Source organism: Monodelphis domestica, chromosome 1 (genome assembly GCF_027887165.1).
Source record: "Monodelphis domestica isolate mMonDom1 chromosome 1, mMonDom1.pri, whole genome shotgun sequence".
Classification (NCBI taxonomy): Eukaryota; Metazoa; Chordata; class Mammalia; order Didelphimorphia; family Didelphidae; genus Monodelphis; species Monodelphis domestica.
Window position 1 is genome coordinate 694476978 of NC_077227.1, and position 24963 is coordinate 694501940.

Sequence of the window (24963 nt, forward strand, 5' to 3'; positions counted from 1 at the left end):
ATAAATGCATTATCATGCAAAACATTTTCATAAGTGAGTAATCTTATAAAATCCAAACCCCCATACATAAAACCAAATAAACAATTGAAAAATCATATGCTTTCATTTGCATTCTGACTCCAACAATTCTTAGAAAGTTTTTTAATGGAAAAAATTTTTAGATTCCATTTTATTTTCAGCTCCAAATTTTCTTCCTCCCCCAAACCTTCCCCTCATCCCCAACTGAGAAAGCAAGAAAAGAAAACCCGGTTGCAAACATTTATGATCAAGCAAAACAAATCCTTGCATTGGCCATCTCCAGAAAAATGTCTCAGCCTTCACTGAGTTTATCCTCTCTCCATGAGGAGGTAGGCAACCTATTTCATTATGAGTCCTCTGGAAATATGGTTGGCATTGTTTGTCAAACCTTTGTGCAGCCACTGAGCTAAATTTGGAAAACAAGGACTTCTAACACAGGAGACAAGGGTACGTAGAAGAATACATGGAACATCAGGAATGCAGGCACAAATATGGGGAAAAAACACAAAAGTAGTCAATGGGATCAGAAAAGGTTTCAAGTAGAAAGAAGGTAATGTAATGAAGGAGTTGGAGGTGAAGAAGGAAGGCATTCTAGGCATAAGGGAGAGTGACAGCAAAGTCAAAATGGCAAGAGAAGAAGGATCCTGTGTGAAAAACATAGAGAAAATACCTTTGAATGGACTGAAGAATGCAAAACGGGAAATATTGTACAGTGAGGCTAGAAAGAGAGTTTAGGACCAGTTACGAAGGTCTTTAAGTGCCAAGCAGAGAAATTCATTATATGTGACCAGAAGCAATAGGAAGCCATTGGAGCTTACTGAATAGGGCGTCAGATTTATCCCTAAGGAAAATTGTTTTGGCAGCCAGGTGGAGGATGTGGGGAGGGATGAGTCAGGGAGATCAGTTAGGAGCTGCTACAATCATCTGGACAATAGGTGAGGAGGGCATGAACTATTGTGGTGGCTGTGTAGGAAGAGAAGGGTTCAGATGAAAGAGGTAGAACAACCAGAATTATCAGATACTGGATATGTGGGATAAGGGAGAGTGAAGAATATAGGATCAAGACAAAGTTAGGAACCTGGAAGACATCAGGGACTGACTTCCTCTAACACTTTTAGTTAGCAGCGTATGTTGAGAGAAGGAAACAGCTCTGAGATTTTGTAAAGGTAGAATCATTAAGACAAGACATGGCAACTGATTGGAGAGAAGAAAAACAGTAGAAGGGAAAAGAGAGGAAAGAATCAGGGATGATGTCAAGGCCTTGAGTGTGGGTGACTGAGAAGATGAAGGTGTCTTCAGTCTACATGGGGAAGCTGGAAGGAGTGGCAGGCTTAGGAAGAAAATCTGATCAATTCCATTAAAGCCATGTCTGAGGTGCCATTAAGACATGTAGCTGGAAATGTCCAGCAGACCCTTAAAAGGTGTAGGAATGGAGTTCAAGAAAGGTTTGGCAGAATAGAGAACCAATGAGAACAGATAATCATCAAAGAAGAGAAGTTGGATAGAGAAGAGAAGAGAACCAAGAACAGAGCCTGGGTGGACAGCTGTGATTAGGGAATGGGACGGGACTCATAGATCAACAGAGGAGGTCAAGAATGAGTGATGTTACAATAAGAATCTGAAGAGAATAATGTCCCTAAGGCTGGGGGAAGAAAGAAGAGCTAGAAGGAAGAGGGGGTTGGCAGGTGGTTATGAATGCTGTTTACTTCCACAAACAACATGGCTCAAATAAGTTCCCTTCTGACTCATGATGAAAAATGCTATTCAGCTCCAGAGAAAGAACTGATGGAATCAGAATGCAGATCAAAGCATGCTATTTTTCACTTCATTTTTTCATGTTTTTGTTTTCTATGAATATTCTTCTACAGCATGACCAATATGGAGATGTGTTTTGCATGATCACACATCATGCAAGATCATGCTAGATCAAGTTGCTTACTGTTTCAGGGAAGGGAGAGAGAGAATTTAGAACTCAAAATTTTAGAATATAAATGTTGAAAATTGTCATTACATGTAATTGGGAAAAAAATAAAATATTATATTAAGAAAATATATATGCATCCCTTCTCTCTCCTTATATCACCCATCATTCTAGTTCAGGCCCTTATCACCTCTCTCCTGGATTATTTACCCTAAGAGTCCCTTCCCTCATCTCCCTGTCTCAGTTTTCCCTCTTGTCAGGCAATCCTCCACTCAACAGCTAAAATAATTTTCCTAATCTACAAGTCTGACCATGTCCCTTTTCTGATCAAAAAGCTTCAGGGGCTCCATATTCCCTATAGAATACAAGGAAAGCTCTTTAGCCTGACAATTCTGCTCCATTCTCTTTTACACATTCCATGAACCAATCAGATTGGACCACTAGCTGTGCCTCAACCAATCTGGTCCTCAGGCCCCTTTGTGCACTGATCCATGGCTTTCCTCTTTCCCAGGAGGCATTTCCTCCTCATCTCTGTCTCTTAAATCCTCCTCTTGCTTTGAGGCTCAGTGAGATGCCACCTCTCCCATCTTCCCCCGTCTTGTTTAGGGATGGATTTGTACAACTCCCTGGCCTGAGCTGGAGGAGGACCTGGTGAGGCCACAAGTTCTGCCTCTTATGAGGATCCTTCTCTTCTTGGGGGGGGGGATGGAAGGGGGAGGAATGAATGGCTTTCTGTTCTCCTGACCCCCTGGACCTCCCCAGGAGTCAGTGATGCTCATGAAAGTAGCTGTGGACTTTGGGGAGAAGTGGGGGCACCTAGAGTGTTCTCAGAAGGAGCTACACTAGAGGGATGTGATGCTGGAGAACCCTAGTCTTCCTGGGATTGGACATTTCCAACCAGATGGCAACTATCAGCTGGAAGGGAGAGAGCAGGTCAGGGGCTTCTCAGGCTGGGACCTCTTCTTCCTCCCACCCTTTTATAGATTTCCTTCTCCCATCGGAGTGTAAGTTTCTGGACAGTAGGGACTCTTTCATTTTGCTTCTCTTTGGGTGCCCAGGGCTTAGCGCGGTGCTTGACTTTATATATAGTGTGTGCTTAAATGTTTGTTGATTGACTTTACAGAGGACAAATTTGAGGCAGGGGTAGGGAGGGAAGAAGTTGTTCAGAGTCACAGAATTAGGGCCAGAAGCTGGATTTCTCCAGCGCCTCCCCCACTCCCTTCATGGCCCAGGAGTTAGTGACGCTGTTCCGTGCTGGCAGCCTCCAACCACAGGGAAGTGAGAGAGGGCAGATTTACTCACCACACTGGCACAGAGGGTATAGAGCCACTGCACGGTCTCGCTGTGTTCCACCACACCCAGCATCCCATCCACGAAGAGCATCACCTGGCCCAGGGCTAGAGGAGGGAGGCAGTGTGACAAGGGCCAGCGGTCCACAAGTCCTCATCAAGCATTTCCTATGCATACAACGCGGGGAGGAACCAGGAAAGCCAGCAGGGACACAGGAGGGGGGAGGGCACTACAGGCATGGGGTTTAGCCTGAGCAAAGGCCTAGAGATGGGAGATGAGAGTGTGGAGGAGGCCAGGGGCACCGGATCATAAGAGCAGGTGCAGAACAGGCAAGTAAAAGAAGACTAGAAAGAGAGGAGGCGGCCAGTGTATGAGGCACTTCAAAGCCATCAGATAGGGACTGGGTGGGAGACGGCACCAGCCCTGGAGGGACCGGCAGGAAGGACAAAGGGCCAGCCCAGGCCTGGACCAACCTCGAAGAATGTAGCTCTGGTAGTTGTGGTCCGCAGCGGCCCCGACTCGGATCAGGCAGCTCAGGCCCTCTGAGTGCACAAACTCCGGTACCAGGTCCTTGTCCTCCTACAGAGGCGGGGGAAGGAGCTCAGGGGAGCGCACGTGAGGGGCTCCCCTCCTCCCCGCTCCCAGGCTGGCCTCCTAGGGACCCCCTCACCTGGAAGATCTGCTTCAGGGAGAAGAGTGAACGTCGCAGCTCAGGCCCGCTGGATCTATAGAGCTTTTCTGCAGGGAAAAAGCACGAGGACATTGGGGAGCCCCTCCCCCATCCCTCCCCCGCACCAGGAGAAGAGGGTGCCTGGGCCAAGCCTCCCTTCCCCCCCAGAGCACAGGGACCCTGGGATACAGTCGCTGCCCGCACCCTCCCAGCCCCTCTATGGCCTCCTGTCTTCACTCTTTCCCACCTTCGGATTCCTTCCGAGAGACTCCCCAGCCCGGGCAGCCATGCCCCGGGAGAGACAGCCCTGGCTGGGAACACAGGCCCATACATCCTGCCTCTTGTCCGCTTGGCCCAGGCTCCCCGCTCCCTCCAAGGAAATGGAGACAAGGCCCGGAGAGCTGGGCACTCACCCAGGATGGCATGGACTCGGATGGAGAGCTGGGTCCGCAGGATCAGGGTGGGCTTCCTCCCTTTGCTGGATCAGAGGAGCAGAGAGTGAGAGGTAGAAGGGACCCTGAGAGGTCCCTGGGGCTCATTTGATCGATGGGAAAGCTGAGGCCCAGAGAGGTACCGTGGTTTTCCTGGCGTCACACAGCGAGTAAATAATTACTAGAGATGATTTAGCCCAAGGCCTCTGACTAAACTCAGTAGGCTTTCCATTGTGCCACAGACGTTACATTACCACTTGTCCTTGCCCTGCCTCACTAATCTCCGTCTTGAAAGTCTGCCTCCTTCCTGACCGTCTACATTCCAGCCTAAAAGCCCAGGGAGAAGTTGGGTTCAGGGGTGCTCCCTGGGCCTGGGGAGGGGTGGGGCTCCCAGACAAGGGCCCCTTGAGGGCAGAGGGAGCTGGAGGGTTTGGGCAAACACAGGCAAACCAGGCATTCCAGTTACCTGTTCTCTTCCCTAGACAGGGGTCCCAGCACATTAACTCTCCCCTGGCCAGGCTGGGCCCTCCAAAGGGTTTCTTGGGAAGAACAGTGTGGACAAGAGATTAGGGTTCCAGCCCAGCTCCCTCCACCTCTTTCTTTTCCTCCCTTTCCCCTCCATCCATATGCCCAGAATGCCAAGAAGAGGGAGTAGGGGATGAGGTTGGGCAAAGAGGAGTGTAGACCCTTGAGAAATGTGGCCCCATGGCACAGGGCCATTTCCAGGTGAAGAGGGTTCCTGCAGGAATGAAGAAGGCCCCTCCCTCCCTGCCCAAGCCTCTCTGGGCACAAAGCAAGGAGGTGGGGAAGACAGAGAGAGACAGAGGCAAAGAGATAGAGGGGGAGAGAGAGAGAGAGACAGACAGACAGACAGAGACAGAAAGAGATGGAAGGACAGAGAGAGACACACAGAGACAGAGAGAGAGAAGGAGGGAGAAATAGAGAGACAGAAAGAGAAAGATGGAAGGACAGAGAGAGACACACAGAGAGAGACAGAGACAGAAACAGAGACAGAGAGAAAGAAAGAGAGAGAAGGAGGAAGAGAAAGAGAGGCACAGAGAGAGACAGAGACGGAAGAACAGAGAGAGACAGAAATCAATTAGGGGAGTCTAACAAGCAATTTTTATTAGTTTGCTCACTAGCTGTGTGACCTAGAGAAAATCATTTAACCCCAGGCCCTTAGTTTCTTCATCTGTAAGATGGAAGTAGTAATACTTCCACTGCTTCAGTGTCCTGTGACCTCAATGCACGAATAAAATATAAGTTATTACTCTTTATCTGTGTGCTTGAGTTTGTGTCCAACCACTGTGTTTCCTCGGGAGGGGGCAGGAGATGAAGGGAAGAATGAAGCTCTCCCTGGTCAGTTCCTGCCCTCTCTGAGGCTCAGGAGGGAGCAAAACTGATGAAATTTTGGCCTGGTTTAGGGAGGGGTGTGTGTGTGTGTGTGTGTGTGTGTGTGTGTGTGTATGTGTGTTTTCACAACTCACACTGATTAGGGGATTGTGCCCCCAGTTTCACCCAGAGAGGAAGAGAGAGAAAGAAAGGTGGGAATCACTGGGGTGAGACCCCAGAGGAAAGGATCTGGGGGAGGTCAAAGGAAGAGAGAATCTGAGACCAAGGAGGGTCATCTTGGAGGTAGCAAGAAGCCAGCCTGGGACTGGTAGTCCTCTTTCTCCTTCTCCCCCCATCCCTTTAGACTAACCCAATTTCTTCATAGAAGTCATCGAGCATCTCTCGCTGTTCTTCCAGGGACAGATCTGGGTCCAGGTAATATCCGGATGGGGACACCTGCAGGGCACAGTCTTCCATCTGGGAGGTAAGACAGAAGGTTGCTGTCAGTGACTATTTGCTCTTCCCTCCATGTCTCACATGGGAACTTCACAGTGGCTTTGGCTCTCTCCCTCCCCCTCCACTGTGCTGCTCACACACAGCTAGGAGCTCAGTAAATAACAGCATTTTATGGCTTATAAAACACTGTCCTCACCCTGGTGAGGCAGGCAGTGTACGCACAGCTTCTTCCTTCAAAATTCAGCTCAATGTCGTTTTCTACACCATCCCTGGCTCAGTCCTGTGATGGCTGGTGTCTCCCATCCTGTGCCTAAATGTTTTTGTATGTATTTTTATATATGTATACAATTGTTTCTCCATGATACAATGTAAGCTGAGGGTTTCATTCTCTGTATCCTCACAGCCTAATACAATGCCTGATACAGAGTATTGCTTTATAAATGCTTGTTGGTTGATAATTATACCCATTTTACAAATGAGGGGACTGAGACCCAGAGAGGGACTTGCCCAGGGCCTAAGCATCAAGGTCAGATCCTAACTCCAGCTTCAGTGTTCTTTCTACTATAGACATACTTCTCTCTGGGGCTCAGTTTATTCATCTGTAAAATAAGGGTTTGGGATCTATGACTTCTTAGATGTCTTTTTTTTTCCAACCCTTCCCTTCTGTCTTAGAATTCATAGTAAGTATTATTTCCAAAGCAGAAGAGTGGTAAGGACTAGGCAAATTGAGTTAAATGACTTGCCCAGGGTCATACAGATAGGAAGTGTCTGAGGCTAGATTTGAACCCAGGACCTCCCATCTCCAGGCCTGGCTCTCTGTCTGTGAACCTGAGCCACTTACTTGCCCTCTTAGGTATCTTATCTTCAAAATCTTGTGATTCTGAATCACTTAACTTGTCTGAACTCAGTTTCTTCATCAGTATAATGGGGATGATTTTCACACTACCTAATAATCAATAGGGCTCTTGTGATGAAAGTAAGAAGACAAGACGGCAGCTGGGTAGCTCAGTGGATTGAGAGCCAGGCCTAGAGACGGGAGGTCCTAGGTTCAAATCTGACCTCAGCCACTTCCTAGCTGTGTGACCCTGGGCAAGTCACTTGACCCCCATTGCCTAGGCCTTACCACTCTTCTGCCTTGGAGCCAATACACAGTATTGACTCCAAGAAGGAAGGTAAGGGTTTAAAAAAAAAAAGTAAGTAAGAAGACTTAGGAAGGTGCTGTTTCCATGGTCTGCCAGAGAGAGAGGGAGAAAGGCAAGGATGAGCCTAGCAGGCTAAAGTCCTGGCTATCTCACTCTAGGAGCAGTAACTCTCTCCTAACGGAGGAAATGTGGCTATTGGGGGGAGCTAGGGCATAGCAACCAAAAGAGCATATCTCCAAGACTCTGGGTGAGGGTGGGACCAAGACAGGGAAAAATGGACCAAAAAAATCCATAAGGCAGCTGAGTGGTATGATGGATAGAGAATAATAGAGTCAGGAAGACTTGAGTTCAAATCTTTTCTCAGAAACCCACTAGCTAGGTGACTTTAGGCAAGCCATTTAGCCTCAGTTTTCTCATCTGCAAAGTGAGGATAATAATAGCACCCTCCTGGAGTTGTTATGAGGATGAGAGATTAATATTTGTAAAGTTCTTTGCAAACCCTAAAGTGTTGTGTAAATGCTAGTTATTATTGTTAAAACAAGAACCCACAAAGGCAACACTGCCTATATCTGGAAGCAATGGCTCTGCAGAGTGGTGATGGGAGAAGAGATTGGGATGGCAGGGAATCCTGGACCTTAGGACTAAAGGAGGAATTGTAACTGATGATCAAAGCCTAGAATGGGTGCTGTGAGTCATGCGGACTGTGAAGAAATAGGTGAGATGGATTAATTGTCTGCTGGCTCTGACTTTTCCCACTTTGAGAAGCCTTAATTCCAGGGTTGTGTTATAAGTTTGGAATGACACTGTAGGTCCCTGGGGAAGGAGGAGTTCTTCAAAACATCAGCCATTTGACTTCCTCACAACTTTAAATTCTTTTCCTGCAAAAAGAAGCCTCAACCCGAGGATGGGGCCCGCAGTGACGACATAAACTCCTGGCGGATATGGAGCCAACAAGAGGGAAAAGTTTTCTTGACTAGCTAAAGTCAAGGAAAGATTTCTTTTTTGTATTCTTGGCTGTGTATAATAAACCTATTCTGTATTTCAAACCTTGGAAGAATAATACTTGCCTGGGAGCTGAGGGCCCTTTGGGGAAAGCTAGGAATGAACCATATTCAGATGTTACCAGGGTAAACCCGAGAGTTTCCAATTCTGAGCCATGAGCTACAATGGGGACAGAGGTAAGGCCCCACCGAATCACAGGATATAGATTTAGAACAAGGAAGAACCTTAAAATCATCTAGTCTAATGCCCTCGTGTTTCAGATGAGGAGCCTTTTTATTATTTTATTTATTATTAATTTTATTTATTAATTGACTTGTCCATGACCACAGATAATAAATGGCAGAGCTAGACCCTGAAACTAGGTTCTCTGACCCCAGATCCAGAATTCTGTCCAATGTACCTCGCTGGAAAGTCATAGGGTTGTTGTAAGGATCAAATGGGAAAATATAGGAGAGACAGCTTTAAAAACTGTTGTGCTAGAAAAATAGGCTTTAGATTTTTGTATCAGGAGATCTAAGTTCAAATCCTGCCCCTGCTACTTACTTGAGACTTATTATCATATAATCATAAAATTTAGACCTGGAAAGACACCTTAGTGATTATTTAGTTAAACTCTCTCCTTTGACAAGTGGGGAAATCAAGACCCAGAAAAGGGAAATGCCTTGGGTCAAGGTTTCTGCTTCAGGCCTCAGTCTTCTCATAAGACTAGTTAACCTCTGACTAATCTTACTATTCTATGTATTAACATACATACATACATATATACACATATATAGATAAACATACATGTTTGTGTTATATATATGTGTGTGTGCCTATATAGACAGAGATATAGGGATATAGATATATAGATCCCAAAGATATATATATATATATGACCATTAGCACATATATTATATACAAGATACAAACATATCCCTATATGATATATGTATTATTTATGATCTCTTCCTCTAAGTATATATCACATGTATAAAAATAAATAACATATACAATTTCAATGGGAGCAGTAGACAAGAGAAGGCTCTTTTGGAGGTGGGACAAGGAACCATGTCCGTCCCCCCAAGGGTGGAGCTATGGGGTTGTCCGAGGTCATGTACCCCCTCCCCCTTGGGACAAACACTCAAAGCTCCCAGTCCCACTTCCTGCCTGGCTCCTAGCCCTTCACCCTCCCTTCTTAGGGGAAGGGAATAGGCGCATAGTCATCCTCTCTCTGGGCTATTTTAGGAGCAGGCCCAAGAGAGTGGCAGAGCCCCTTCCCACCCTCATCCCCAAAGGAAAGCCAGGAAGAAGAAGAGTATTGACAGTCAGAAGGGAAGAAAAATAAGGGACTGGGCTAGGGACAGTCTGACTTCGATCTCCTTGGTGGGGCACTGGATTAAAATCAGAAACCCAGGGGGATTCCAGGCCCAGCTCTGCTCTATCTGAGATGTTGGCCAAGCCCCTTAGCCTTTTGGGGACTCCGTTTCCTCATCTACAAAATGAAGAGGCTGGATTAGATGATTTCTTTGGGTTTTAGTAGCTTGAAATCTTTGATCCCGTGATAAAAGGCAGAGGCCCTGGACTCCTCTCCAGTAGCAGGCAAAGTCCAAAGGGTCAGGAGGGGCCCTATCAGCAGTCTTAAGTGTCTGAAGGGTCTGCTGGATCCTTGAGGGCAGAACTAGGAGGAGTGGGTGGGAGCTGCCTAAAGGTAGGCCCAGGCTGAATGTCAGAGGGGGAGCTCTCTCTTCAGGAGGTCTTCAAACAAAGGCTGGGTGTGGTGACTGGTTATCAGGTGATCAGGCAGTCTTTCCACCTTTAAGATTAAGAGCTAGGTGACTCAAAGAATTGAGAGTCAGGCCTAGAGACAGAATTCTGGTAGCTAAGGTAGTTCTATATTCAGATCAGACCTCATGAAACTTTCTAGCTTAAACCCCATTGCCCAGTCCTCACCACTCTTCTGCCTTGGAACCAATGCATAGTATTGAGTCTAAGACAGATAGGAAGGGTTACATTTTTTTTTTTTTGGTTTATTTGTTTCTACTTGAGCCTCAGACTTATGAGAAAGAACACTATCCACACTCAGAGAAAGAACTGTGGGAGCAGAAACACAGAAGAAAAACAACTGCTTGATCACATGGGGGGGGGGTATGATTGGGGATGCAGACTCTAAGCGATCACCCTAGTGCAAATATCAATAATATGGAAATAGGTCTTGATCAATGACACATGTAAAACCCAAGTGGAATTGTGTGTCGGCTATGGGATGGGGCTGAGGGAGGGGAGGGAAAGAACATGAATCATGGAACCATGGAAAAATATTCTAAATTAATTAATTAAACAAAAAAATTTCAAATCTATTTGAGCCTCAGCTCTACCACTAACTGGAATTATCAATCATAGTTGGCATTTTGTTAGTACCTAACATTTACAAAGTGACTTCCTCAACAATCCCTGGAGGGGAGCAATATAGTATCATGGTGAGTGAACACTGGAGTTGGAGTCAGAGGATCTCAGTTTCAATCATGCCTGCCCCTTACTAGCTTCTATTCCTTGGGCTTCAGTTTCATTTGTAAAATGAAGTGGTTAACTCTGAGGATCCCTCTACCTTTTATGAATCCATGATCATTTTCATTTTACAGATGAGAACACTCGAACTCAGACTGGCTCAAGTATCAAAGCCAGGATTCAAATTCAGGCTTCTGGATTCCACGCCCAGTCTTCTTTTCACTATACAATGACTTCTCTAATATTACCTTGGGTAAGTCATACTCATCTATAAACAGGGAGAGGATTGGATGGGAGGATTTCTGAGGTCCTTTCCAGTTTTAACATTCTATAGATGAAGGCAAGGGTATAGAGCATTTCCAATCCTGGAGAAGCTTAAATGTCTCCCTTCCTTCACCCTCTTGAAGACAGTAATCCTCAAATGCTGATTATTATCTCATGCCTGAGATAAAGTTGCAACCCAGCATCTTAGCTACCTACCCTCTCTCTCAAGCCCAGAAGGAGTTTATTTACATTTGGTGTACCCCACCCTTCCTAATGCTAATCAACACTAAACTTGCCTCCCCCTAGGGTAATATATAAAAAGGTGTCCTGACATCCTAACTCCCAGACTTTCAAAGAACCATGACACCAAAAAAATCTCTCAGATTCAGAGTTAGTATCAGAATCCTGTTTAAAGCCTGCTTCTTCTAACTATTTTTTTTTTTAAGGAAGAAAGGGAAAGAGAGAAAGGAAGGAGAGAAGGCAAGAAATGAAGGAAGAAGAAAGAGGGAAACAAGGAAAGAAGGACAGAGGGAAGGAGGAAGGAAAGAAAGTCTCTGAACCATACTCTGGGCCACAGTGTATTCATTTGTAAAATGAAAAGATCAAATGAGATCAATGCTAAGATCCTTTCTAGCTCTAAATCCTATATTCAACATATAAATGCCAAATCAAGTGGGAAATTGTCTAACTTCTCCATATTACCTGGCGAAAATAAGTCTGAACCCCACTTTGGTCTGGAGTAAAGTAATTCAGCCAGTGTACTCTTGGCCATCAAATGTTAGATGGGCTCTAACTTTCCCACCCGCTCCAGCCTTCATCTTTGGTACAGTGGGAAAGTCAGAAGATGAAAATTCTAGATAGGCCAATTCCTTAGGAGATCTTGGGGAGATCATGACATCTCTTCAGTCTCAATTTCCTCATTTCTAGGCTTGGTTTGAAGTTTAGTCTAATGGGAAGGACATCAGATGTGGAAACAAAGGAAATGGATTCAAACAGTGAATTTTTGGGTACTTAACCCCTTGTGTGACCATGAGCAAGCCACAACTTCTCTGGAGTCATGTTTTCTCCTCTGTAAGATAAAGGGGTTATAGCCTACATGGCCTTTGAGCTTCATAGCCAAGTCAATTTCAACTCTGATCCTCAATTATTTTATCTGGAAAATAAGAATATTGAACCAGGTGGGCTCTAAGGGCATTTCCATGTCTAAATCATTTCTAACCTCTGATCTAGGAACCTTTCCTTCTCAATTCTTCCAAATTCCACTCTGGCACAGGATACATATACAAAAACTGACCATGTACTAGGGCAGTGTTGGTGAACCTTTTAGAAATTATGTGCCCAAACTGTACCCTTAGGCTGCCTGTGAGGGGGGGGAGGGGCTCATCTGTCATTACCCCAGACTGGGGAGGGATGAAGTGCTTGCATTGGGCTCCTGGGCAAAGGGGAAAGGCATGTGAAAAATATCCTCAGGAACTGTGGAGAGGGGGAATGGAGTAGTCCCCTCCAGCATTATGTAAGCACTGGTACCATGTGTTCACCAGTGTGGTACTAGGGCATAATAACTTCACAACCAAGTAGTCATAACAAGAAGTAACAAGAAGTAATAAATGAAGCTTCTCCAGATCACAATGCAATAAGAGTTATAATCAGCAAGGGTTCATGGAAAGGCAAATTAAAAATTAATTGGAAATTAAGTAATCTAATTTTTCAAAAGGGGTGACTCAAAGAGCAAATTATAGAAATAATCACTGATTTCATTGAAGAGAATGACAATGGGGAAACAATATACCAAAATTTATGGGATACAGCCAAAGAAGTACTCAGGGAAAAAATTTATATCCCTAAATTCATATACCAAATCCTACTCTGGCAGTTTTTAATGCCTTCTACCTGGTTACAGCAGTGGCTACTCCCAAAGCTCTACCCTTCTCACCCCCTCTGATATGGCTTCCCACCCTCCCACAACTATACCTCTAGATGATACCTGTCAGATGTTCAGGTTAGACAGCAGTAACTTACTTTTATATAAAAAGCTTACAAAGGGATTATTAGTCAGGGCACTTGGGTAGCAGAGTAGATAAAAATCCAGGCCTGAAGTTGGGCAGACCTGAGTTCAAATCTGGCCTCAGACTCTTCCTAGCTCTGTGATTCTGGGCAAGTCACTTAACCTCTATTGCCTAGCCCTTGCCACTCATTAGTCTTATAATTGATACTAAGACAGAAGGAAAGGATTTTTAAAAGGTTGTTAATAGCTCTGTTTTATAGACAGTGAAATTCAGATTTGGCAGGGTTAAGGTAATGCTCAGGGTTGGTTTCAGAGCTAGCAAGTATCTGATCCAGTATTTGAACCTAGGTATTCCTGTCTCCAAGCAGAATGTTTTATTATGCCATGTTGCCCCTTTGAAATTAGAGGTCACATTTCTAACCTGATCCACCCTGGTCTGGGTCAACAAAGCTCTCCTCACTGAGAGAGAAGAACTAAAGAGGAGTGATTAGTCTGATGTCTCTCAATATATCTACCTATTCACTTAACAAACTTTTATTGGCCTCAGACCCTTAAATATTGGATCTATGACTGGAAAAGTCTAAAGAGGTTAAAACCTAGAGTAAGAAAGACCTGCATTCAAAACCATAATTATATATTTATTAGTTATGTGACCTTAGGCAGGTCACTTAATCTCAACTTCCTCATCCATAAAGTAAGGATAATAATAGTATTTACCTCCAAGGTTTGTTGTGAGGATCAGATGAGATATCTGTAAAGTGCTTTGTAAACTTTTAAATGCTATACAAATGATAAATGCTAATGCTGCTTCCCCTCCTGTCTTTGACCAGGCTATTTAAATTTCTCCTGGAGCTCCTACACAAATTCCTCTTCATGGTCCTCTCTCAGATCACCACCCCTGTGGTCTAGTTGGCTCATGTGGGTGCTGTCAGGGCCAGGAAAACAGCTGGATGGTGTGGATTCCAGGACAGCAGGATGGTGCCTGTTCCCCACACCCTGGCCCCAGCTAGCCTGAGACATTTCCGCTCTGGTCTCAGGGCCCCTTCCTGGGGTCACCTGCTCTCCATTCTGGGTCATCTGGCCATAAACCAAGGTTCTGGGTCACATTCCTTGTACCCTGGGGCCATGCCAGACTCCCCCTTTCTCTCCCTGATGCTTCTGCTCCCTGTTGTTTTGTATGTTTAATGACCTTTTAATGGTAGATTCCCAACTAGCAGATTTCTAGGTCAGTTGGAGGGCTCAGTTGGAACTTAAGGGTGAGTGCAACAATACCCTTGCCCTCTTTTTCCTTCTCTTAAGTTTTCCAACTCAAATTTCAGCCCTTCCATTCATGAAGCTCTCCCTGATATTACAGGTTAATAATCATCCTTCCTTCTAGGACCTTACACTGCACTTTGTGAAGATTGGGGTTCTCTACTAGACTAAGCTCCATAATGACAGGGACTGTATCTTATATTACCTTTGAAACTCTTCTAGCACTTGATATTGGGTTCTGCACACAGTAGGTATTGAATATGCTCATAGACTTAGACCTGGAACTCAGTGTTGTTTAAGTCCAATCTCCTTTTTTTTTCCAGATGAAGAAACCAAAGCCCAAGGTTTGTCCAAGGCAGGGTTTTAACTCTGATCTTGACTACAAGTTCCAAGCTCTCTCTGAGGTGTAACTGAATTTGTCCCCTCCCTTGGCTCTCTTCTCTCCATCTTTCCCATCTGCCATCACTAAGGCCTCCTACCCACTTTCTTTCAAGGATTTCCTTCCTTTTTGGTCTCTGATCCCCAAAGGAAATGATCCACAGCTGGCTGATCACTGCCATATAACAAGAGTGTTAGAGCTGATATCATCTACCTTTTCTCTACCAGAACTAAAACCCTAAGGATAATAGGACTTCAATTCTTCATTAACAAGGGTAGATAAGTAGCTTGGTGGATAGAGAGCCAGGCCTAGAGACTGGAGGTCCTGGGTTCAAATCTGACCCCAGACACTTCCTAGCTGTGTGACCTTGGGCAAGTTGATTCATTCCCATTGCCTAGCCCTTCCCACTCTGCCTTGAAATCAACATGGTATTGATTCTAAGACAGAAGGTAAGAGTCATTAAAAAAACCAAACCAAACCAAACAAACAACTTTAAAAGCCATAGAAATGGGAGTTATTCTTACCTTCCTTATAGGACTACTGTGAAATCTTAATAAAATCATGTCTATATAATCACTGGTAAACCACTGAAGGACTGGAGAAATCGATTGATTGCCATAGGAAGTAGCAACAGAGCTGTGGTTAGCAACAGGGCAAGACAGGTCTCGGAGACTTAGAATTCCCTGAGGAAGGACCAAGGGTTGGGGTGGTCCCATTCCCACAGCAGCACCTCCTAGTTGGCCCTCCTCCCCCTTCTACCTCCCCAGGTCCTACAGATAAGCAGGCCCTCCTGGGCTCTGTAAATAACCCCAAACTGGTCCTCCCGGTTTCAGGGACACACAGAGCGAGAGGGATGGGGGGCACAGAGGAATCCAAAGGGAGAGGAATCCACACACATAATGTCATGGACATGGCAGTGCTGTCCCTTGATGGGGGGAGGGTCAAGGAAGTAGTAGAGACTAGCCCTCGACTTCCAGGATTGTTGGGAGGATCAAAAGAGATATTTGGAAGGTGCTTTGTACTTTCCTGGTCTCCCTGTGAGGGCCCTATTGAGATTCAGAAGGTAACAGACTCATAAATAGCACAGCACCATGTCAGCCTGGGCTTCCCCAAGACACACCAGGCACTTCAACCTAAGAGACTGTGGGAAGAGGAATGGAGAGGCCAGCAGGGGCCAGGATTGCTGATAGAATGGGCTCCTCAACCCTCCCCCAAACCCTGCTGTGGGAAAAAGCAGCTTGGGGCAGAGAAGAGGGAGGGAGTGAGTCATAGCTCGATAATACACCCTCACTCCCTGCTTTGGAGGCAGCTCCTGCTCTGATTCACTCCTAACTTCATGAGATGTGGCTCATGGAAATGAGTTCTCATCTCTTTATAGTCATTCTATGCTCACACACACCCCACTCAGCCCCAGCCGAGTGGTTCACTGATGTAATACCCCACTAGGATATATCCCCCAGCCTAGATCACAGAAAATGTCAGGACTAGAAGGGGCCTTAGTGAGCACCTAACTCAGTGTCACATTTATAGATGGGGAAACTGAGGCCCAGAGATTAAGTAAGAATAAGCCATAAAGTCCCCTCATTTTAAATCAAATGCTTTCTCCATCACACCCTCCAGTTTCCTACTACAGCTTCCATTTCCCCTTAAGACTCATGCATAAATCTCCCCAACAATCCTCATTACAGGTGGCAAAACTGAGGCTTAGCTCTGCTTCTCTGACCCCAAACCCAGGGCCCATTTCACAGCACTGGGCTGCCTGCCTCACACTAAGATCTTTTTCTCAATGACACTTCTCCTGCTATGAGTGGGGAAACTGAGGCCAGAGCAAGCGGACCACAGAGTTACAAAACTGTTCTATGAGAGAACTTGTCCTACCCTGATCCCTCGGTAAGGCCTGCTCTGGTCTCAGTAACATGCTCACAATTTCCACTCATGACGGTGTTAAAAGGACATAAAACTTCGTGGCTGGTCTTACTGGTGGGAGGGGAGAGGTCCGTGGGCTGCAAGCCTTCTGGCCTCCTCATCTGCGCCAACAGTGTCCCCACCCTGGCTGGGAGAAGTGGAACCACCCAAGGAGAAGTCAGTGCCACCTTCCAATATAGGAGACTTCTGGGTCCAAGGCACCTCCTATCACTGGAGAGGGCAAAGAGCGGTGGCCAAGGAGTGGCTGGAACAACAGCTCCCTTCCTGGGTACCTAGGCCATATTCCTATGCCCATGTGGTATTCTACAGGCACTGATTGAGGAATTGGTGGGTTCTGGACCATATGAGATCCCATTAGCCAGTGAATGCTGAGGTAGGGTGAGGAACAGGGCAGGAAGGAAGGGGAGAAAATCCCTGCACATGGGAGAAAATAGTTGGCCAGGGTTTCGAGCTGGAAAGGATCTGGTCCAAATCTCCCCATCTTCCAGATGCAGATGTAAAAGAGAAGAGACTTGCCCAGAGTTACGTAGTTAGCAAGCAGCAGAGACAGGACTGGAACATGGGTCTTCTGACTTCAAGTGTAGCAGTATGTTTGTTTTTCAGGCTTCTCTAGGAAGCTCACCGTAGATGCCTCCGGGTGGCATGCCTCCCCTCTACCAGCCTAGCTCTAGCCTAGGGTACCAGGCCTGGCCTGAGGAGCAGGCACCAGAGGAGATGAGTCAGAGGCTGTGGCCCAGCAGCTTCCTCCCAGACAGTGGGAGGAAGTCAGTGAGGCCTCAGCAGGCACTGGAGGAAGCTCAGTGCCCCCAAGGAAGGGGAGTGTCCACCCCCCCCCCCCAACAAGAACCTTCCCCAGAGGAGGCTCTAGGAAGTAAGTTGCTGGCCATCAGCTGGGGGCTGGGTAGAGGCCAGCCCAAGAAAGGAGGAGGGGGCCTCAGTGCCAGGTTTCTTTTAGGGTAGTCAAATTAATGGTCACATGGCCCAAGTAGGTCCCAGGGTACCAACTTCGTCCCAGGCTAAGCTGGGTCCCTTGATGGCAGAAGGGAACAATTCCATGTGTCCAGCCTTGCCAGTTTCAAACATAGCCCTAGGTTAGGACTCCAGGATCTGGGTCATGTCACGGCTGGATTATCCTGAATCATGTCCCGTGCCTCTACTTCTCCTCTGGTCACCCCTAGAAGAATCCCTCTGTTGTCAGGAGAGACAGCTCAGCTGTAGGTCTAGGGGTCCTTAGAGCACCCCCCCTCCCCCATTGTCCCTTCTGCAACCCAAGCCCTACCATGGGGGCCTGTTTCCAGGCTTCCGTTTCCTTTGGACTTCTATTCTGGGGCTGTGGTCATGGTTTATATTTGGGATGGGAATGTCTTGGTGTATCTGACCATTCCTGGCAGAGCTGCCAGCCACAGGGAGCCAGCCTCCTGTGCCTATCACTATGGTAACCCAGCCACACTTAGCACTGGGCTTCCTAGGAGCTGAGGGGGTGCGGGCTAACTGGGTGGGGCTGGGGGAGAGAGACCCTCAGGGTCTAGTGCCCCAATCATGAAGCGCTCTGGCTCAGAGTACAGGGAGGGGGAGCTTGGGGGTGTTTCTAGCCTTTAACAAACCTGACCTCTCGTGTTCTCATCTGTAAAATGCATGTGTAGGGGCTACACGGACCTAGAAGATCTCCAAAGGCCTTTTCACCTCCAAATCCTCAGAAACCCCAGTTCTTTAGGTGGCCCTGAGGCCATGAATGCCCCAGCAGCCTAGACAGGCATGTGTCAAGACTGCCCACACACTTTCTTTGTCTAGATTGCAAAACTAAACCCATTGCCTTCCGGAGAGCCCCACTGGAATCCCATCCATTGGCTAGCAGGGAGTGGAGGGATAAAGAGAATGTTCAGACCTGGAACTGGAAGCAGAGAGCCCTTAGAAATTGCCTAGCCTAACCTCTTTCACCTAGAGAGAAGCTAGAGAGAACTGTCTTGTCGCAGGTCAGATTTTAACCAAGGCTCTCTGCCTCAGACTCGGTGCTTGGTCTGCTTTATCTGCTCAAGGAGGGCTAGGGATGTCGTGCTCAGGAATATGTTCCCTTAAGCCCTCCTCCGAGGCAGGAGACAGGGAGGCAACTCTGTGATTGCACATTGGGGACAGTGGAGAGGGGTGGGCAGGCCGGCTAACCAGCAAAGCTTCAGGGAAGACAGCTTGCTTCATCGGGAAGGGAGCTGGCTCTCTGTCCCCTGGACAGATGCGGTTTATTCTTCTAGCCCAACTCCTCGCGGCTGGTTCGGATCCCAGGACCTCCTCAGTGTACCTAAGGTCTCCCTTCAAGTCTGAGACCAGCTCTTGGTTGAGAATAGACTTCTTGAAGGCAGAGGCTGTTTTGTTTTGTTTTGTTTCTGTCTCTCCAGTGCCTAGTGGACAGTAACTTAATCGATGCTGGCTGGATCGGATGAGCCGGACCCCTTTGGGAGGGACGGAAGGCTGGTTTTGCCTAGGGATCTAGCTGGCTTAAGCTGTCATAGTCTAGTTAGGTGAAAATCATTCCCTCAGAGCTGCTCCAGTCTAACCTCCAGGAAGAAGGATTCTGGAAAGCTAGAGGGAGAGAAACTGATGCATAACTTCCTAATACCCAAACAGACCCCCTCCAGTTTGGGCTCAAGCTACTTATCAGGAGATAGAGTACCTTCCTTACCCCTTTACTAAACTGTTCTCCAGGAGGGAAGAGTCCAGGTCTTATCTATGCTTTGCATCTCTTCCAGCTAGGACAATATGGCTTTGCAATCCAATCTAGGGACTCCTTTCTCCAGAAAAGCTAAATAAATATCGAACTTGGGAGAAAACTGAGCAAACATAGTGGGTAACATAGCTTGCTCCTTCCAGAGGGTTTGTAAGACAAACTGGAAGAATCGCACCCATTTACAGATGGGAAAATTGAGGCCCTTAGACGTGCCTAAGTAACTCTCCTGAGGCTACACAGCTAGCAAGTAGCAGCTGGGAAACTCAGATAGTTTCCCAATAGTGGTTTCTAGCATAGGCCGGGGTCTCATACCACTCAGACAGCTTAGGGAGTTGCTGTGTTTACCAATTCTCTCTGCTAGGACTTGGAGTATCTCCTGGGGAAAGACCTCCAGCCATGAAGGAGGTATAGTCTGGGATTTCCTGCAGTGATCCTGCTTTGCTCTATCGTCTTTCACTCTCAACCTCAGTTTCCCCGCTTGACCCTGGCAAGTCTGAGGCTCCCCTTAGCCCAGCGCTGGGCCAGCTCCCTTCCAAAGGGCCTTTGCCCTCCCTCTCCCCCTCTTTCCTCCTCACTGGGGGCCAGGCAGGCTGTGGGCCCAGTCGGAATGCAGGCCAGCGCCTGGAAGCACATTCCAGGGGAGACCCCGGGTCGGGGGCAAGTTTGTGCAACGTTGCTGTGCAGGAGACCTTGGCTGACCCAACCTCCCCCACCCCCAGTCAAGGGGCGGAGGGGGAAATGCAGCCTCCTCCTCCAGTACTTCCCGGGGTGGGGGGCCTGCGGGCCTGGAGCCCAGCCGGGGAGGAGGGGCTTGGGGGCACAGCCAAGCCACTGTCCAGGTTCTGATAAAAGCAGCTTGGGCTTGGTCTCCTGGCTCCAGCACCAGGCATTCCTGAGCCGTAAACAGAGAACCACAAGCCTGGCTGGGGGCAGCTCACGAGGGGCTCCAGGGGAAGGGTAGGGGAAGCGGGACGGGACTTCTGGAAAAGTCCCTTTCCCGTGCCTGCCTCGGATCCCGCCCGGTGGCTCAGCAAACTCCATCACTCCAGGCATTTAAAATTAGCCCGATCACGCCCCTCCCCTCCCCCCACTCCCCCCAGGGCAGGCGGGGAGGGAACTCGGAGCTCCCAGGCAAGGGGGGTGGGTAGGGAGGAGGTGACTCATCAGGTCTTTTCCATCCTCCGCTCAGTGCTAGTTGCATGCTCCCCAGCATCTCGACCCTGTCATCCTTCCTGGGGGAAGTCCCCCCTCCTCGGTGCTGCTCGGCCTGGGAGTCCTGGACAGGCCCGCCCCCTCAGGAAAGCCCAGGGCCTGTTCTTCCCTTCCCGTCACTGCTCTGCCCGGGTCTCCATCCTGGCCCTCCAAACTAGCAGCTAGTTACAGGTCTTCCATAGAGGGGCGCACGCCGTGACCAAAATGCCGGGGGCTGCCCGTAGTAGCAGCCAAAGCGCAGACTTGGAGTCAGAATAATAGTAATGATAATAATCGCTTCCCTTTGCACGACGCTTTAAGACTTGCCAAACGCTTTACATACAGACTCATCAGCCTCGCAAGCCTAGGACGAGGGAGGCGCTACATGGCTAGAGCACTTATGAAGCCCTTACCACGGGCCAGGCATTGTGCTAGCTAAGTAAGACGCAACGACACAAATACGAACAAGACAGTCGGAAGAAGCTTAGCGTTGAAGTGATTCCTTCACGGTCCTCCAGCCAAATGTCAGAGTTGAGATTTGAACCCACGTCTTCCTAACTCTAAGCCATCTCATCACTATTCTAGCGAGGCTACTTAACTACCTGGGTGACCTTGGGCATTGCCACCCTTTGTTCTTTCAACTTTAAAACGAGTTGCTTGGACTCGATGCTGAGGTCTCAACCAACTCTAAATCGTCCCCCTCCAGTCTTTTCAGCTTTCCGGGGTCTTCTCGGCCCACTCAGGCCCCACTTCCCCCCAGTACCCATCTTGTAGCACCTTTGTAGCTGGAGATGCAACCCCGCCGGAATTGGGTCTTAGAACCCAGTCCTTCCCCTCTCGTTAGCCCCGCCCCCAGACCTTACCTGGAGCACAGGTGCACTAGGTCTCCGGACTCTTGGGGGGTTTCCGGGCCCCCAGCCCCAGCAGTCTCAGTCCCCCTGCCTCCCTGTCCCCGCTCCGACGGCGCTCCTGCCCCGAGATCTCCCGAGTTCGGGCTCACCTTGAGCGGCGCCGCCAGCAGCCGGTGTAGCGCGGGGATCTGGGCGCCCAGTGGCAGCGCCCCGTCCAGGGTGCAGGTAGGGGCCCGGCGGGGCTCCGGGAAGTTGGCGCAGGCGAAGGGGTCCGTGTCCTCCAAGTACTGCACCCTCACCGTTACCACCACCGCCTCGCTGTCCTCCCGCCCGCCCCCGCCCGCCATGGCCCCAGCCGCCAGCTCGCTCGGCTCGGTGTCTCACTCCCGGGCCAGAGACTGCAGATCCACTCGGCAGCTGGGACCAGACAGGACAGAACAGAACAGAGCTAAGGGGAAGAGGGGGCGGGGCGAGGAAGGGGGCGGACCCAGAAGGGGCGGGCCAAGGAGGCAAAGTCCCGGAACGCGACCGCCACTATCAGAATCGAGGGGCGGGATTATAAATTAGCCAATCAGAGCCCCAAGGTCTCCCTACACTAACGATCCGTTAGCTAGCGGGGTGACGGGGCGGGATACGGGAAAAATATGCTCCAGTGAGCTCTGGGATTGGCTGTTTCTCCGCAATCTGCGGGGATGGGGCGGGTTTTGGAGCGGGGGAAGCATTTTCTTTCTCTGTCTGGGAATGGGTGGGGGATGGTTCTCTTCACTTTTGGAGGTAGGAACCGGACAAATTTTCTTCCTTTGGGTGGGGTGGGGCAGGTTTCTTTGAGAGAGAGAGAGAGAGAGAGAGAGAGAGAGAGAGAGAGAGAGAGAGAGAGAGAGAGAGAGAGAGAGAGAGATAGTGAGCGCTCGCTCGCGTGCACACAGTACCACCGGTGTAAGAGTTGGGGAGTCGAATACAAAAAAAGAGATTTATCCCTGCCCTCAAGGAGTTTATATGCTACCGGGGAAGACTACATCCATCCATCCATCCAATATATACAATATATATACATGTATATGTATATACATACACATATCCTATATATAGGAATACGTGTGTATGTTTAAATGTAGAGTGCTGAGGAGGCACTAACAAATGAGAATTTTGAAAGAGGTAAATTGTGAAAGGGGCTAGAGATTCCAAGACACAGAGATGAAAAAGGAAAGGATGGGATGTTTTATTGGAGTGCAGCAAGGAAGCCAATTTGGCTGAATTATAGAGTGCTTGAGAGGAAGCAAGGTACAATCAATCTGGAAAGATATATTGAAGCTAGATCTTGGGGGGTAGGATATTCAAGGAACTTTAAATGTCAAATAAATACACAAATCTGTATTTTAACCTAAAGGAAATGGGTAAGTGACCTGGACAGAAATGCTCTTATTAATTTGGAAGCTGATGAAATAATGGATCACAGAGGGAAAGAACTGGATTTAGGGATATCAGGAGGCTATTGAAATGGTCAAGTGAATAGAAAGGAGATGGAGAGATGTTGGGGAAACATGAATTTCTAGGCTTTGGAAACTGATTCAATGTTGGTGGTTAGTAAGAGTGAAAAAAGATTGATGATATCAAGGGTTTGGTCTTTGGTGTCTGGGAAAATGGTGCTACTTTTGACTGTAATGAGGAAGTTCAGAGAAGTTTGGGTTTGAGGGAAAGATTATCAATTTTGATTTAGACCTATTGCGTTTGAGATTTCTATGGGACATCTGTAGGGTGGCAGCTGGTAGCAGAGATTTGGAACTTAAAAGAAAAACTAGATTTGTATATCCACATCTGAAGGTTAGGGTTAGGGTTAGATGGCAAATGAACCCAAAGAAAATGGGAAAGGTTACCAAATAAGAGAATATAGAGGAAAATAAGAGAAGGTCCAAGATAAAGGCTTAAATACCTACAGTAAATAGTTCTGACCTAGATGATGTATCTGCAAAGGAGAAGGTGAAGGAGATGGTAAAGGGGAGAACCAGGAGAGAGTAATGTCACAAAGACCTGAAGAGAATTAAGTATGTAGGAGAAGAGAATAGTCAAGGATGTAAAATCCTGAAAAGAAGCTAAAAAGATAAGTATGATGAGTCAACTGAATTTGGAACTAAGAGATCATTGGTAACTTTGGAAAGAGAATTTTCAGTTGAATGATGAAATCAAGTCAGATGGCAGAGGATTTAGAAGAGAGTGAAATGGGAAGAAGAGGTACCTGGTTAGACAGATTTTTGGAGGAATTTAGTTGAAAAAGAGAAAAAAGCTATAGCTAGCTAGACAATAGCTATACAGAATATAGAAATGGTGGGATCTAGGAAGGATTTGATGAGTATAATAGAGATATCAACCAATGAGGTTCCAGTCCTTAGAACATGCTCAAATCCTCAGAGCCATTTCAGCTGAACAGGGGAATTTGTTCATCATGAAGGCAATGCAGAAAATGAATTTGATGGGAACTCCTAGAAGAGAATTAAAAATTCCTAGGGCTAGGAGTTTTGGGGTATTCCTTGGCTCCAAGTATTCTTTACGTATACCTAATAATAATAGCTACTATTTATATAGCATCCTCTATGTGCCAGGCACTATGCTAAGTACCTTACAAATATTATCTGTTCTTCACAACAACCTGAGGCAGGTGCTATTAATATTTCCATTTTATACTTGAGGAAACTGAGGCAAACAGAGGTTAAATGACATGTCCAAGGCCACATAGCTAGTATATACCTGAGGCTAGATTTTAGTGCTCTGTCCACTGTACCATCTAGCTTCCCCAACTACTTTTGTCTTTAAGTTTGAACCTACTTTCCCAAAGATCCTTATGTGTGTGTAAGGGTAGACTGGATCCCCAAGGTTTGGGGGTGGCATTGTTTTTACAACTTCATCATTGCTATACCTTATTCCTTTGTAAAAGTTAGTTGATGTCACTTAGTTTATTGATGTTGGATGGGGAATGCTAAGAAAGGTATTAGAAGTCACAAACCCTCAAGATTACCCCCTAGAACTCTAAGGGAAACAATTATCCCCTGGGAAATCTAAGGTACCAATGCAATTGAGTTGGATGAATGGCCCCAGGATGGGGTGCTTTGTAGAGAATGGGGGAGATATATATATATATATATACATGTGTATATGCATATATATGTGTGTGTAGGTAACAGGGAAGGAACTATTATATAAGAAGAGATTGAAGAATAGAGTGAGAGGATGATCATGTGAGCAATTTGCTGAAAATATGAGGGATGGCCTCAGACACTTCTTAGCTATGTGACCCTGGGCAAGTCACTTAACTTTGATTGCTTAATTCTTGCTGTTCTCCAGTTTTAGAATTGATACTATAGGAGGTGAGTTTTATTTTTTTAAAAAAGGCGGGAATGGGGTCATGGGTACATATAGAGTTGGCTTTGGAAAAAAGGCTCACCTCTTGATCAGTGCCTGAAATACTGGTGGTTATAGTCAAGGGCTTGTTCCATGATGATTGAAGAGAGAAGGGGGGACTCTAGGCAAATGACCTGGATTTTCTCTGTACAATATGAGATCTCTGCTGAAAAGGTGGGGGGAAAGGGATGCTATAGGTTTGAGAAGAGTCTGAGAGGTGGGGGTAGGGCAG

At 47.2% G+C, this 24963-nt stretch overlaps 2 protein-coding genes across 3 annotated transcripts in view; one reads left to right on the forward strand and one right to left on the reverse strand.

Moving 5' to 3' along the window:
- FHOD1 (formin homology 2 domain containing 1) overlaps nucleotides 1–21787 on the reverse strand; it is a 35214-nt gene extending 13427 nt beyond the window's left edge. For both annotated transcript variants that reach the window (XM_007477151.2, XM_007477150.2), the window contains exons 1-6: nucleotides 21488–21787; nucleotides 6033–6139; nucleotides 4313–4377; nucleotides 3900–3967; nucleotides 3703–3808; nucleotides 3242–3336 (exon numbers count right to left, since the gene is read on the reverse strand). In XM_007477151.2, the coding sequence (XP_007477213.2) occupies nucleotides 3242–3336; nucleotides 3703–3808; nucleotides 3900–3967; nucleotides 4313–4377; nucleotides 6033–6139; nucleotides 21488–21685 (639 nt within the window). In that variant the 5' untranslated portion in view covers nucleotides 21686–21787. The remainder of the gene's footprint in view (nucleotides 1–3241; nucleotides 3337–3702; nucleotides 3809–3899; nucleotides 3968–4312; nucleotides 4378–6032; nucleotides 6140–21487) is intronic.
- Nucleotides 21788–22081: 294 nt separating this feature from the next.
- Nucleotides 22082–24963, forward strand: part of SLC9A5 (solute carrier family 9 member A5) — a 37903-nt gene continuing 35021 nt past the window's right edge. The window contains exon 1 of the mRNA XM_016427682.2: nucleotides 22082–22112. Coding sequence (XP_016283168.1) covers nucleotides 22091–22112 — 22 coding nt within the window. The 5' untranslated portion in view covers nucleotides 22082–22090. The remainder of the gene's footprint in view (nucleotides 22113–24963) is intronic.